The sequence below is a fragment of the Elephantulus edwardii genome, unplaced genomic scaffold, assembly GCF_000299155.1.
Source record: "Elephantulus edwardii isolate Elephantulus edwardi_28Jun2011 unplaced genomic scaffold, EleEdw1.0 scaffold00166, whole genome shotgun sequence".
NCBI classification, from domain to species: Eukaryota; Metazoa; Chordata; class Mammalia; order Macroscelidea; family Macroscelididae; genus Elephantulus; species Elephantulus edwardii.
In genome coordinates this window covers 3,900,051-3,913,998 of record NW_006399916.1, presented here as the reverse complement: position 1 = coordinate 3,913,998, position 13,948 = coordinate 3,900,051, and the positions used below count along the sequence as shown (strand labels likewise).

General features: G+C 40.7%; 1 protein-coding gene across 1 annotated transcript in view; it reads left to right on the top strand.

Annotated features, from left to right (window-relative positions):
* Positions 1-13,948, top strand: part of MTR (5-methyltetrahydrofolate-homocysteine methyltransferase) — a 93,747-nt gene that overhangs the window by 37,204 nt on the left and 42,595 nt on the right. The window contains exons 15-17 of the mRNA XM_006895369.1: positions 7,635-7,814; positions 9,323-9,439; positions 11,251-11,391. Of these exons, the coding sequence (XP_006895431.1) occupies positions 7,635-7,814; positions 9,323-9,439; positions 11,251-11,391 (438 nt within the window). The remainder of the gene's footprint in view (positions 1-7,634; positions 7,815-9,322; positions 9,440-11,250; positions 11,392-13,948) is intronic.

Sequence of the window (13,948 nt, the reverse complement as noted above, 5' to 3'; positions counted from 1 at the left end):
GAGGCCTGCTATTTTAGAAGTGGATGGCCAATCCTTCTTCCTAGTTTGTCTTAATCTGAATGTTTAGATTTAGATGAATATCTGACTGACAAGCAATTTGTGGAGCAGTGAAAGATAAATCTCTCATTGTGGAGTTAACCATTAGTTACAGTGTTGTCCCAGCCCCTTTGCCCAGTGCTTTGACCCACTTATTTCCCAGCTCCACCCTCCACCAGGATACCCCTTCACTTCTACCAAATCCCTTCAGAATTTATCTTCCATTGTCCAGCCCATGACCTGACAGCTTGTATCTGAAGCTTTCTTGACTTCTGTGATTCCAAACACGTCAACTGCTGACAATTTTTTATGCTGTGACCAGTGTCTCTTAAGTTTAGTTGTACTATGAAGGGAAGGTGATGTGTCCTGTAGAACTCCTGTATAGACCGATTTTGGCTCCGCCTTGGGGCTTTTGTACCTGTGGATGTGTCAGAAGCTTTTGCCGTGTCGCTTCTCTATTGTCTGGCATCTATTCAAGATCTGCGAGTCGCTTCTCTATTGTCTGGCATCTATTCAAGATCTGAAAAGAGATTCCATTTTAAAACACTTCTACAATGTATCAGGAAATACTCATCCAAACTTGAGATGTAGGTCTTGCCCACCAGAAACTAGAAAGAAAACAGAAATGATGAGAGGCAAGTGTCTGTGTATACAAGATGTGATTGGATTTGGGACATGAAGGAGATCCGTTTTTCTTACATGTGAGTCAGAAAGCAAAATGCCCAAACTCAATTGAAGATTGGAAAAAGGATGTTAATAAGTAACTTGTTGTGTAACATACAGTCAGAATCAAACCACAGCTGATTCTGCAGTGGGTTTTCAGAGGCAGTTACTCACACAGGAAGAGACTGCCCATCTTTCTCCTAGCTGGTGGCCTTGAACCAATGTACCTTTGGGACTACTGCACAGCTCCTTGCCACTAGGCCACAAATGGCCAGTAAACATGGCTTCTGCTGTTGTTGTTAGGTGCCATTGAGCTGGAAACAACTCCCAGCTGACCCTCCAGCAGGTTTTCAGAGGCAGGAAATGACAAGGGAGGAGCTTGCCGTTGAGTTGGCAGCACAGCTACCTACCCGTGAGGCCACCAGCGCTCCCTAGTGAGCTAGGAAAGGTACTACATCTCATAATGATTGAAACCATCCCAAATAGAACAATAATTAAGGTATTTATTTCTTTTCTCATACAGGAAATAACATGGAAAAGATTAATAGAGCTCTCATAATGTCTCTTCTGGCATCTGATCAGGAAAAGGATTGTAACAAGTATCACAGATAGTGTTAGTTCTCCTGGGGGTGGAAGACTGGTAATCCTTGTTCTAGTGTGTTTTATGCCTCATGCAAAACAATTGCTTTGAATCTGTCTAATATTTTAACTTAAAACAATTTTTTGAAAATTCATTACAATTAAGCCTCTCTTGGGAATCTGATAGTAGGTTGTGAATGCAAGGGTGTATGTTCGCTTTACATTGTGTTAGCAAAAATGTTGAAAAGTCTCTAAATGTCTCTTAATGGAAATTGGTATATCATTTTTAATAAGGTGATAGTAGCCTGTATTGAATATGTTAAAAAGTGAAAAATGACACAGGTTTTTTAGATGAAAAGAATTTATATGGATAGATATACATCTGCTTAAACAGATTAAGAAAGCAAAGAATGGTCTTTGATGGTGACATAATTCACTTCTGATTTAGCATATAATTAAGAAATGATGGAACTAGTATACCTTTACATTTCTGTGTAATTAGTATGAAGTTATTTTAAACAAAATCTTTATTGTTTCTGTATATAACATGCATTTTTATTTTCAACATGAAACAATGGAAATTTTTTCCCATAATTGAGATTACATTTGTATGAACTTGAGAGTACACTGGTATTCTTTAATTCTTTTTCCATTATTGGATAGAATGCATCTTTTCACTTTAGGAAATAACAGATTTTTTTAATCCTATATTAATGGTTTTGTAACATTTCAGTAAAATTGGATTCTTAGTCTCTTATCAAATTTTGATTGTTATTTTTTCAGTGACATGAATAATGTTCTATGAATACTCTAGTTGTTGTTGTTGTTAGGTGCTGTCCAGTTGAGTACAACTCACAGAAACAACTTTTAACAAAAGATCTGAACTCTGTTCTATCCTGTGCCATTTTCACACTTCCTGACACACAAGAGCCCATTGTAGCAGTCACTTTGTCAGTCCACCTAGTTGAAGGTCTTCCTTTCCTTCACTGACCCTCTACCCTTCCTACCATCATGTCCCTTTCTAAGGAATAGCCCCTCCTAGCAACCTGCCCAAAGTATGTGAGGCAAAGCCTCATCATTCTTGCCTCCAAAGAACACTCCAGCTGTACCCTCTCCAAGTCATATCTGTTTGTTCTCTTGGCCGTCTGTGGAATGTTCAGTGCTTCTTTCCGACACCACAGCTGAAAGGCGTCAGTTCTTTGTCATCCTTATTCACTATCCAGCTCTCAGATGCATAGGAAGTAATCAGAAAGACCATGGCCTGAATCAGACACACCTTAGTCCTCAAACTGACATAATTACTCTTCAGTAATTTGGAGAGGTCCCTAACTGCAGATTTTTCCAGTGCAGTGTATCCCCTTATCTCCTGACTGCTGATACCAAGGGTGTTAATTATGGATCCAAACAAGATGAAGCCATTGACAGTTTCAGTCTTCTTTCCATTCATCATGATGTTGTCTATCAGTCCAGTGGTAAGAATCTTTGTTTTCCTGACATTGAGATGTAATCCATACTGAAGGCTGTATTCCTTGATCTTCTGTAGCAGGTGCTTCAAATCCTCCTGACTTTCAGTAAGCAAGGCTGTGTCATCTGCATAATTCAGGTTATTGATGAGTCTGCCTCCAATCCTGATGCCATACTCCTCTTCGTATCCCTTATAGAATTATTTTCTTATCATGGATTCCTGTAGATGAGATTGTAAGGTTCAAGTGGACATGTTCAGAATTTTGATATACATTGTTAAGTTTTTCTTTTGAAACGTTGTATCCAGCCTCACTTCACTACTAATTGGGTGTGATAGACTTTGTGGTTTAGTTTTTATTTTCACCATAGGCCTATGCACAAATGGTCACAGGTGATTGTAGCTCATGAGGTTTACAGAGACATTCACAGGGGCCTCTCAATGGCTGTGAGCATTTGGAAGGCCACAGGAGGATTTGAGTCAGCACATTGGGAGACCTAGAGAAAATGGACACACATTTAAAAACCCATTGCCTATCTACACTGTCAGCGGTAGAACATTTGAACAGATCCATCATCAAAGAATAAATTGAACAAGTCATAAGAATGCTCTCAATCAAAAGTGCTCTGGCCAAAGCGCTGTCCAGTGAATTTTACTAATTCTATGCAGTCGTTTTCGTCAGTGAAGAAAGGCACAGCTCTACACCAAAGGTAAAGGCAAATACACCACTTAGAAAGAAGATCATAGACCATTATCCCTCATGAACATCGATGAAATTATTATCAACAAAATGCTACCTAAAGAATCCAACATCATGTGGAAGAAAATCATTCATTGTGATCAAATAGGATTCCCACCAGGAATGCAAGGTTGGGTCAACAACAGAAAAACAATCCACTACATAAATAAAGAAAAAGAGCCATATGATCATTTAGCTTGTACAGAAAAGGCATTTGGAGAAATTCAACACTCATTCCTGATAAAAACACCCAATAAAATTGGTATATAAGGAATATTTCTCAACATATTTAAAAGCATCATTCCACTTAATTATAGGAATCAGACAAGGTTGCCTTTTATAACCACTTTTACTTCATTGCCCACCCAAAGTTAAAGGATTTGAATCCACCAGCTACTCTGTGGGAGAAAGATGGAAATCTCCTCTTGGGTAATTTACAACCTCTGAAAACCACTGGAGGGTCAGCTGTGAGCCACTTACCACTCGACAATACTCAGTAGCAACAATAGCATCCAGTGTTGATTTCATAGTGGAAGTCCTAGCCTGAGCAGTAAGGCAGGAAAGGGAATAAAATACATCTACATTGACAAAGAGGAAGTGAAACTTTCTGATTTGCATATAATATGACCTTATAAGTAGAAAATCCTAGAGAACTGAGCAGGAGAATGAGTGAGTCTAATTGACTAGTTTATCATAGTGACAGAGTATAATAAGATCAACCTACAAAAATTAACTGAAAGCAATTCCATTTACAGTAGCCATGAAATATACAGTAGATGAAATATTTAGGCATAATTCAAACCAGAGATAGGAAAGACTGAAAACTAGAACTATGTAGAAAATTATAATTTGGTTTAAAAAATGAGGCTGGAAAATAGAATGATCAAATTTTGTGATTTATTCATTGCAAATACCTTTTATAAAAAATGCAAACAACGACTTTGCACTTGGACCTCACCTGTTGGACTGCATAGGAATCAGAATGACTATATATCTGTGGGAGGAATTGTTAGAGAAGCTCAGCATTGACAGTCAAAATGAGCCAGGGGTGGACTGAGTGTCAGAACATCAGTAACTTATGTGCAGGTTCTAATAGAGGCTGAAGAAAATGAAAACGAGAACCAAATTATGGTTTTAAATCTATTCTATCTGAATTTCAAAATCATCTTAAGAATAGGTTTGAACACCAGTGATTGAAGACTAGATGAGTTGACATCAAGGATATCATCCATGGAGAGAGAAAAAAAATACTTTTGAAGACAAAAGAGAAAGAAAAAAACAAAGCTGATGTCTGAGGAGACTCTAAAAATGCATTAGAGCTTCAACAATTTAGATCCTCCCAGAAGAGCCATGGATGAGCATTAACATTACTGGTAAGTATATTCATTTTCTCCTGGACACAGAGTCTACTAATTGGTCCTAAAAGCCTTCTCAGGTCCCAGCTCTTCTTACTATGTCTTAGTTGTTGGAATGGACGGAAAACCTCATAAGCAGTTCCTTACTTCACCTCTACCTTGCATGTGAACTTCCGAGTTGTAAAACAGCCCAGTGGTAGATGGAATTTGCTCCAGGACTTAAGAAGCATAAATGACATAGCTGAACCTCTACATCTTGTGGTTCCTAACCTGTACACTATAATAGACAAAGTGCTAGCCTATAGGCCTTTTATTGTAAGAACCACCTTCCCTCTGTAACTTGATTTGTGCCACTACTAGAACCTCTACTCGGAATATTATTGCTTGTTAATTTTTGACTCATGTACTTTTAACTTGTCAGTTAAATTTGTGTCTTCTAGGTTGCAACACCTCCATGATACATCTTCAAGGATATGAACATGTATGGCTAAGCACAATTAATAACAGTGCATCTAAATTCCAAAATCAATCTCCATAATAGTCTATGTGTTTCCTACTGCCAAAGGGGCCCTTTAGAGTAGTGAGAGAAGATCTTCACCCTGAAACCCACAGCGTCCCTTTTCAGCAGGAAGTAGCTAAGAGAATATGCCATCCCCTTTTCCTTATGAATCAGGGTGAAGTCTCTCTCAGGGAGGAGTGATAGGGAATGGCAAAGGGCACACTGACAAAGGAGATTAATCAGAACTGGCTTTGACAAGCACTGTGGCAATTAGACAATTAAAACAGACATGGGGGAAGAAGAACGAACTGGGGAGGAGGGTAGAGAAAACAGTGCAACAATGAATGAATGAAAACCCAGAATCTCTGTAAATGTTCATTAAAACTAATAAAATTTAATAATAATTAAAAAAATGCATTAGAGAGTTGAGAAGCCAAAACAGAGGGGAAAGATGCTGAAATAAAAGCGCTGAACAGAAGATTTCAATGGGAAGCTTGAGAAGACAAAGCAAAATATTATAATAGAATGTGCAGAGAGCTGGAATTGGAGAATAAAGAAGAACTCTGCATTTCTCAGACCGAGGGAACTGAAAAATAATTCAAGCCTTGAGTCATAATATTGACAGTTGCTATGGGCAATATGTTGAATGACCCAGGAAGCATAAAAAAAAAAGATGGAAGGAATACACAGAGTCACTGTACTAAAAAGAATTGACTAGCATTGAAAAATTTCAGGAAGTACTATATGAACAGGAGCCAATGGTAATGAGGGCAGAAGTGGAAACTGCATTGAAGGGACTGGCAAAAAATAAGGCCCCAAGAATCTATGGGATGCCAATTTATTTGTTTAAACTAACAGATGCAGCCCTGGGTGCACTCACCAGTCTTTGCCAGGGGGCTTGGAGGACAGCTGTCTGGCCAGCTGGTTGGAAGAGGTCTATATTTGTTCCCATTCCCAAGAAAGGTTATTTCACTTATTTCAGGGGTGCTGGCCATGTTTCAAGAATGTTTTTTATTTATTGAGAATTCTTTGTCAGAATTATATGTGATAACAAGTATTTACCTTTTCAAAGTCTATTGATTTTTCATAAAGCCTGAAATTATTCAGAATGTCATTTGATGAGTCCATTGTATACCGAAATTGTTAATCTGATAGGAAGCCAGTTTCTAACTTCAAGGTCCGAAATGCCTTAGTTGAGGTTGTATTTGTTCATTTATCCAGCCATTCAGATAACTGGGCTTGTGCTCTACCACAGACATTGCTTAGGAAGTGAGGAAATACTATGGTTGACATTCTACTTCTGGAAGATGAAAATACATAAGAAAGTAAATAATAAAAAACTAAACAGGTTGTCAACTAACTTTAGAGGGGGGAAAATGCTACTAAGAAGACTAAAGAATAGAAGGCAATTGGAGAATGGGGGGGCTAGTAGGGTGGAAGGGGACTGGCCTTGCAAGGCTATGAGGCTTCCCTGAAAGGGTGGCATTTGGGTGTAGACCCCAGTGATACTCAGGACAGAGCTGCAGGACAGAGCTGGGCTGTAGCTTCCAGCAGCGGTTGAGGTGGGTGTAAAATCTGGGAAGATGAGCCTTGTTTTGGGGAATGTCAGAGGGCTGGTGTGGCAGAAGGGACATTAGGTGAGAAGATAAGTGAGAGAGAATGGATTGGGAGAGGTGGCTCTTATCCGGAGGATAGTGGGAAGTAGCAGGTGGAAAGACAGGCAACCTCCTCCCATACCCATACTATCTGCTGCCTCTGGACAATCAGCTGTGAGTGGTTTTTTGATTGGATGATATGTAACAGTATTATTCATAGCATAAATGTATGTATCTATAGTGTACATGTATATAGTAGTGAAGACTATACAAGAAATATTAGTGCAGAATATATTCAGACACACACACATGAAAACAGGATCATTTCCTGACTCAGAGTGATGGGTGAGAAAACCGCAGGTCAAAAGAAAGAGTAACATTTATTTTTTTCATTCTGTTCATTTTTAGTGTTTGAATTTTTATCACATGTATTTTTGAAACTTATTAATAAATTGTATGTGTGTGAATATAAGCTTTGATTTTTACAGAGGCAATTTAACTGTTGTGCTGATGAAAATACAGTGGCATCTTTAAGCTAATTCCTCTTCTGAGATCACTTGCTAAATCTTGAGAGACTGTTTGGCATTTATGTTTTCGTGACATCCAAATATTGATGTGTGAGTGCTTTTGACAAGTGAAGAGTGCTTCTGCTTTGGAGTAACACTTCATTTTTGTGTTAAGCAACGTCTTTTGCACTTTTACCCAGGCAACTGAAATAGACACCAAAATTAAAGTGTGCACCCGGGCCTACCATCTACTTGTGAACAAGCTGGCCTTTAATCCATGTGACATCATCTTTGACCCCAACATCCTCACCATCGGTACTGGAATGGAAGAACACAATTTGTATGCTGTTAATTTTATCCAGGCAACAAAAGCCATCAAAGTAGGTTTGGGTATCTCCCTGCTTCTGCCCAACACTTAGCCCAAATTTATTTTGTTGTTTCAGTGAACAGTTGGAGCTATGTATTTATTCATGAGTGGGTAATGTTGACATTTTCACAATTAGGTAGTAATTTTTTTTTCTTCTGAAATTTAATGGCTTTTATTTGTTTATGTCACTTTACTTTGTTGTTGTTGTTGTTGTTGTTATGTGCCGTCGAGTCATCTGCAACTCCTAGTTACCCTATGTACAACTGTTTCTGAACTCTGCCCTGTCCTGAGCCAGTCTGACTGACTCCTATACACCTACCCCCTTTGCCCTAGTTACTATATCAGTCCATCTCACTCAGGTCTTCCTCTTCTGTGCTGTCCCTCCACCCTTCCGAGCCTGATGTTCTTTTAGAAGGACTGGTCCCTCCTGGCCATGTGCCCAGAGTAGGTGAGACAGAGCTTCAAAATCCTAGCCTCTGAAACTTGGTTTCACCTTCTCCATGACAGTCATGTGTTTTTTTTTTCTTAGCAGTCCATGGTATGTTCGAGACTCTTCTCCAGCACCACACTTTAAATTGTGGAATATAACACACGCTCTGGGAACACAGAAAACATACTTTAATAAATAATTCTGAAACACTTCATTATCCCAACATAGAACGTGGCTTGTGCCCCTCTGCCTTCCCCCCTTCTCACTGTACCCTCATCCTGAACTTTATGAAGTGGCTGTCATCCTGAGGTTTATGATGTTCTTGGTTGTTTCTCTTTTTAAAGTTTATGACTTCCATGTGTGTATCCAAACAACATTTAGTTTTGCCTGCATGTGAACTTTTCTTACTCAACCTGATTGCTTTAGTTTATTTTTGTTACGATATGTTGTCCTGGAACTGCTTCTCTGCTGATAGGCACCTGGGTAGTGTGCAGTGGAGGCTTTTATGGACAGCTCTCCTGTGAGTGTGCCTGTGTGTGTGTCTCGGGCATGTGTGCACAAGTCTCTCTACAGTATGGATTCTGGAATGGACATGCTGAATCCTAGGAGAATGCGATGACAGACTCTCTCCCTGTGTGTTTTGGCCAGTTTTCACTTCAGCCAGCAGTGGAAGAGAGGTTCATTTGCCCCACGTGCATGTTAATACTTGGTATTATTGGTTGTGCTCAGAGTGTCATTCTGCTTCTGCCTGTCTTTAGCTCTATAATCTCTCTGTGATTGATCTAGCAAATACTATGTGGGCCCTCTTTATGTGTGAGACCTTATCATGGTTTTTGTAGAAATATGCAAAAATAAAGCAAGATATTGTATTTTTCCTTAGGGAGATGCAAATCTAGGAGAAAAACTATGACCCTGTGCCTTGTAATGCCTTAACATGTCAAGTTTTGGGTTATGTCTAGTGAAGAAAAAACAATGATTTTACTATTGCACCTTATATGCATTTTGCTTGTCTACGTAAACATAAAATTTAAGAGAGGTAACTTTGGGTAAAATAGAGAAATCTTTTCACATTTCACAATTTTCTTTGTCAGGAAACATTACCCGGAGCCAAAATAAGCGGAGGCCTTTCCAACCTGTCTTTCTCCTTTCGAGGAATGGAGGCCATTCGAGAAGCGATGCATGGGGTTTTCCTTTACCATGCGATCAAGGTATGGGCAAGACCTGTTTGTCCTTCGGAAGCGGGCTGTGGTTTAGGGCAAGGGCTGGCTAAGATGGCCTGCTTCCAATTTTCAGAGAGAACGTTTTCTTGATGGTGTGGTGGGTAAAGCACCTGGCTGCTGACTAGAGGGTCTCCAGTTCACCCTGTCAGCATCTCTGTGGGAGAAAGATGTGGCAGCCTGCTTCTATTTGATTGCAGCTTTGGGGGCCCTGTGGGGCAGTTCTGCTCCAGCCTTTTGGGTCTCCATGAAACAAAATAGGTTCACTAGCAACCGTTTTTGTTTGTTTTTTGTTTACATATACGAGCCTTGTTCCTAGGTAAATCATTCAGTGAGTCAGGAGACCTGCTTACAGTTCTTACTTCTTGTTGTTATGTACTATTGAATCGTTTGTGACTCATAGCGACCCTACTAAGTACAACAGCCCTAAACCCTGCTCTATCGCTTGCCAATATCACTGTCTCCGACACGCCTATACCCAGTAACTGAGTGACGGAAGCAAGCCATTTCACTGAGGGTCTTCCTCTCCTGTGCTCCCTCTACCCTCCCAAGCATGATATCCTTCTCCAAAGACGGGTCCCTCCTTGCAATATGTCCAAAGTATGTCAGATGAAACTTCAGAATCCTTGCCTCCGAGGAGCAGCCTGGTTTAACACTCTCCAGGATGAACTTGTTTGTCCCACCTAGCAGCAGCCTTACTTTAATGCAAGAAAAAGGAGCCCTAGTGGTGCTGTGGGCCAGGCATTGGGCTACCAGGCAAAAGGTAGCGTGTTCACATCCTCCAGCTGCTCTGCCAGAGGAAGATGAGTCAGTCTGTGTCTTTAAGGATTTGCAGCCTCAGAAAGTCCATAGGACAATTCTTCTCTGTCCTCTAGGGTCACTACAAGTGTTTGAAAGTTAGCAAAAGCTGCATGGTGGAGAATTTGTTTGGAAAAGAAATGTGCATCAGGGTTGTATCCTTTCTCTATGTCCATTTAATCTGTATGAAGAGCAACAAAATTCCAAGAAGCTAGACTGTATGAAGAACTTGGTGGCATCAGGGTTGGAGGAGGACTCATCAGCAGCCATGTATAGGCCTGTGGCACAGCTTTATTTGCTGAAAGTGAAAATGACTTGAAGCACTTGCTGAAGGAGATCCAAGACTAAAACTTTCAGTATGGATTACAACTCAACATCAAGCAAACAGGCCATAAAACAAAAGGTACATGAATGAAACACAACATATATAGCGATTGTATAAAACACGGAGTACATGTACAAAACATGATTTATACAAATGATATATGCAAACCAATAAAAATAAATTGGGCAGTAAATAAATACCTCACCACTGGGCCAGTAGGCAGCATCATGATCCACAGTCAACACCCATGGAAGCAATAGGAGCTCAAAAGACATGTTGCAGTAGGCAGATCTACTGCAGAAGGCCGCCTTAAAATACCAAAAAGCAAATATGTCAGTTGGAGGACTTAGATGTGACTGAGCCCATATTATTTTCATTCACCTCAGATGCATGTGAGCGTGGGGAGGGCTGGAGAAAGCTGGACAGTCTCCTCTAGTGCTTCAAAGTGAGGGCAAATAAATATTCATGACATTTCCTAACATTAAAGGATGAATACACATTGTCCGTAAGCCATATGATGGTAGGTGGTAACTAGGGCCTTACTGTATATAGTGTGTGAGTGCAGAATATTTGTACACTGTATGACTTAAAATCTTTTCTGCCTGTCTTTTTCATACAGCCTACCTGCTGACCCCTGGCTTAGGGTGTGACCAGATGTCTCTCTCTCTCCCTCCCTTAGTTTGGCATGGATATGGGCATAGTGAATGCTGGCAACCTCCCTGTGTATGACGACATCCACCAGGAGCTCCTGCAGCTCTGTGAAGATCTCATCTGGAATAAAGACCCGGAGGCCACGGAGAAGCTCTTATGCTACGCCCAGGTGCAGAGAAAAGTGCTCCGGGCGGGGCTTTTTCTTTTTGTGCTGGTTACTCTGACTATTAAATCTTTGTGGTGGAGAACACAAGGGTTTAATAATGTTTGAGTCATTGAGCTTTCAAGGAGTTACAGAGAACATGTTTAGTTTGGGTGGAGGGGGTGAAATAGACCACCGCTAAGCTGTTTTGCTCTGGTGTTACTGTAACGGAGCGAGTCCCCAAAAAGATCACTGAGCCAATTAGCCAAATTAGCAAAGTTTATTCCAAATTCGAACTGGGACCTTCATGGACTGAAACAGCAGCATCCATGTGAGAGCCCCGAGACAAAGCCAGCTTTTCCTTTTATACCTTTTTAAATTTTTTGTCTAACTAATTGAGCTATGGTTGGCTATTTAGAGCAGCTGGTATAATGGCTTGCATTCGATTGTTGACCATTGCGCAGGGGGGTAGCCTGGAGACTTGTTGGGGTGTGATTGGTGAGTAGTTACCTTTAGGTACAGGAATGTGGGGAAGTTTTTTTCTATGCCTTTACAAAGAAGAACATTTTGCTCCAATATGAGATAAGGTAGCCACGCGGGCAGAAGGAGGGGGAAGGAGGGGGAGCAGTGCACTCGGTCTGAAGGAGGAGGGGCAGAGGTAGCTGCACTTTAGCATAAGCTGAGGTTTGATTCTTTTTTTTTTTTTTTTTGAGGTTTGATTCTTACAGTTACAGTCTATAAAACCTTACGCTGTTAGCCCAAAGCCTGTCTAGCTCTTGGGAAGCTGCCAGCGACACTGAAGGGCAAAGATGGTGCAGCCTCCTCCCATTAAAACAGTCTCAGAAACCCAGTGGGCAGCACCAGGGACCTACTTGGCAGAGTGAACGAGGCTGTTTTCATGCTCTGAGCTTAACCTTCTTTAAATTGATTTTAAAATACAGTTGACTTTTTTTTTCATATTAAAGCAACATATTTTTTAACATGTTGCCGCAAATGACGTCAAAATGTGTTTCTAAGCACGGTCATCAGTTTAAAAGTGTGCGACAACGTGTTAACAATATACTGGGAGCATTTTCTTGTCTTATTAGTTATTTTCTCCATCATTTAAAATGACCCCTGCGTATTTGCTTGTGAGACTGTGTGTCATTTTCAGCCATGCCCTCTTGTTACATGTTTAGGTCAGATGTACCTGCTTCCAGTAAGGTCTGGTCCATGTGGAGCAAGGTTCTGCAATTCTAGCCTTTTAGACACATTTGAACTTTGAAAAGGAGAGTAATTATAATTATTGTTGTCTACTGTCAAGTCAGAACTAATGTGTAACAGTTATTAATTATAGTTACTGTTATACTTAGTAATTACTACTATAGGTAATAATTGTTGTTGTTAGGTGCTGCTGAGTGAACAGCGGGCCTGCACCTTGCCCTATTTTGTGCCATCCTCCCCATCTCTAATACAGTGGAGCCTGTTCTCTAATAGACTTGAGCTGGTGGATTTGAACCATGTGCCTTTGGGTTGGCAGTACCTCTCCCTGAAGAGCTCCTTGTTACCCCTAAAATGGCACCTTGTTTTGTCCTCTCCTTCCACCTGTGTGGATGTGGCGGTTCAGTTCTGTAGCACATGGGCTCCGTATTTGTGATGTAAAGTTGGGTTGGCGTTTGTGCTTTATGCAGACGTGCTTGCTCTTTGTTCTGTTCACTTTAGATTTATTTACAAATCATTTGGTCAGTGTGGCAGGCTGGGTACCAGAGCCTTTGCCCTTAGAGGTGTGGCCAGATTGAGAGACGCCTTAATAGCTATCACAGGAGTTTCACAATTCATCATGTGAGAAATTCTCCTTCTGATGTAGTCACAGGGATTTATTGTGGGTTATTGACCCCGTCAGATAGGCTAATGTGCCCACCCCTCCCATTCAGGAATTTATCATATGCATGTTGTAAAAACCTCTGACACTCAGGCTTGGTCGCTGTTCCTCAAGAAATAAAGGATTGTGAATGAAGCATGAAAAGGGATGTACTATGAGAAAACAAGAGTCAAGAGGGTTTTTTTTCTTTATGTTGTTATTATGTGCTGTTGAGTCGCTTGTTATGCGTAGTGACCCTATGTACAATAGTCCTGAACCCTGCTCTATCCTGTGCCAACTTTACTGTCTCTGACACACCTACCCCCATTACTCCAGTCACTGAATCCATCCATCTCATTGATGGTCTTCCTCTATTTCTCTGTCCCTCCACCCTTCCAAGCATGATATCTGACTCCAAGGACCAGTCCTTCCTTTCAAAATGTCCAAAATATGTCGGACAAAGCCTCCTTTTGTCATTAAGTTTTAAGTCTTTTGCCGAGTTCCTGTCTGATAACAGTGGTGAGAAGAGTAGAAAGAATTGTGTGTCTGATTGTCCTAGCATCTCTGGATTCATACTTGAGTTGTTGTTGTTGTTGTTGTGTGCCATCGAATCGCTTGCGACTCATAGTGACCCTATGTACAGCAGCCCTAAACTCTGCTCTGTCCCGTGCCAATCGCACTGTCTCCGACACTCCCATCCCGATTATTCCAGTCACTGAATCAATCCACCTCATAGAGGGCCTT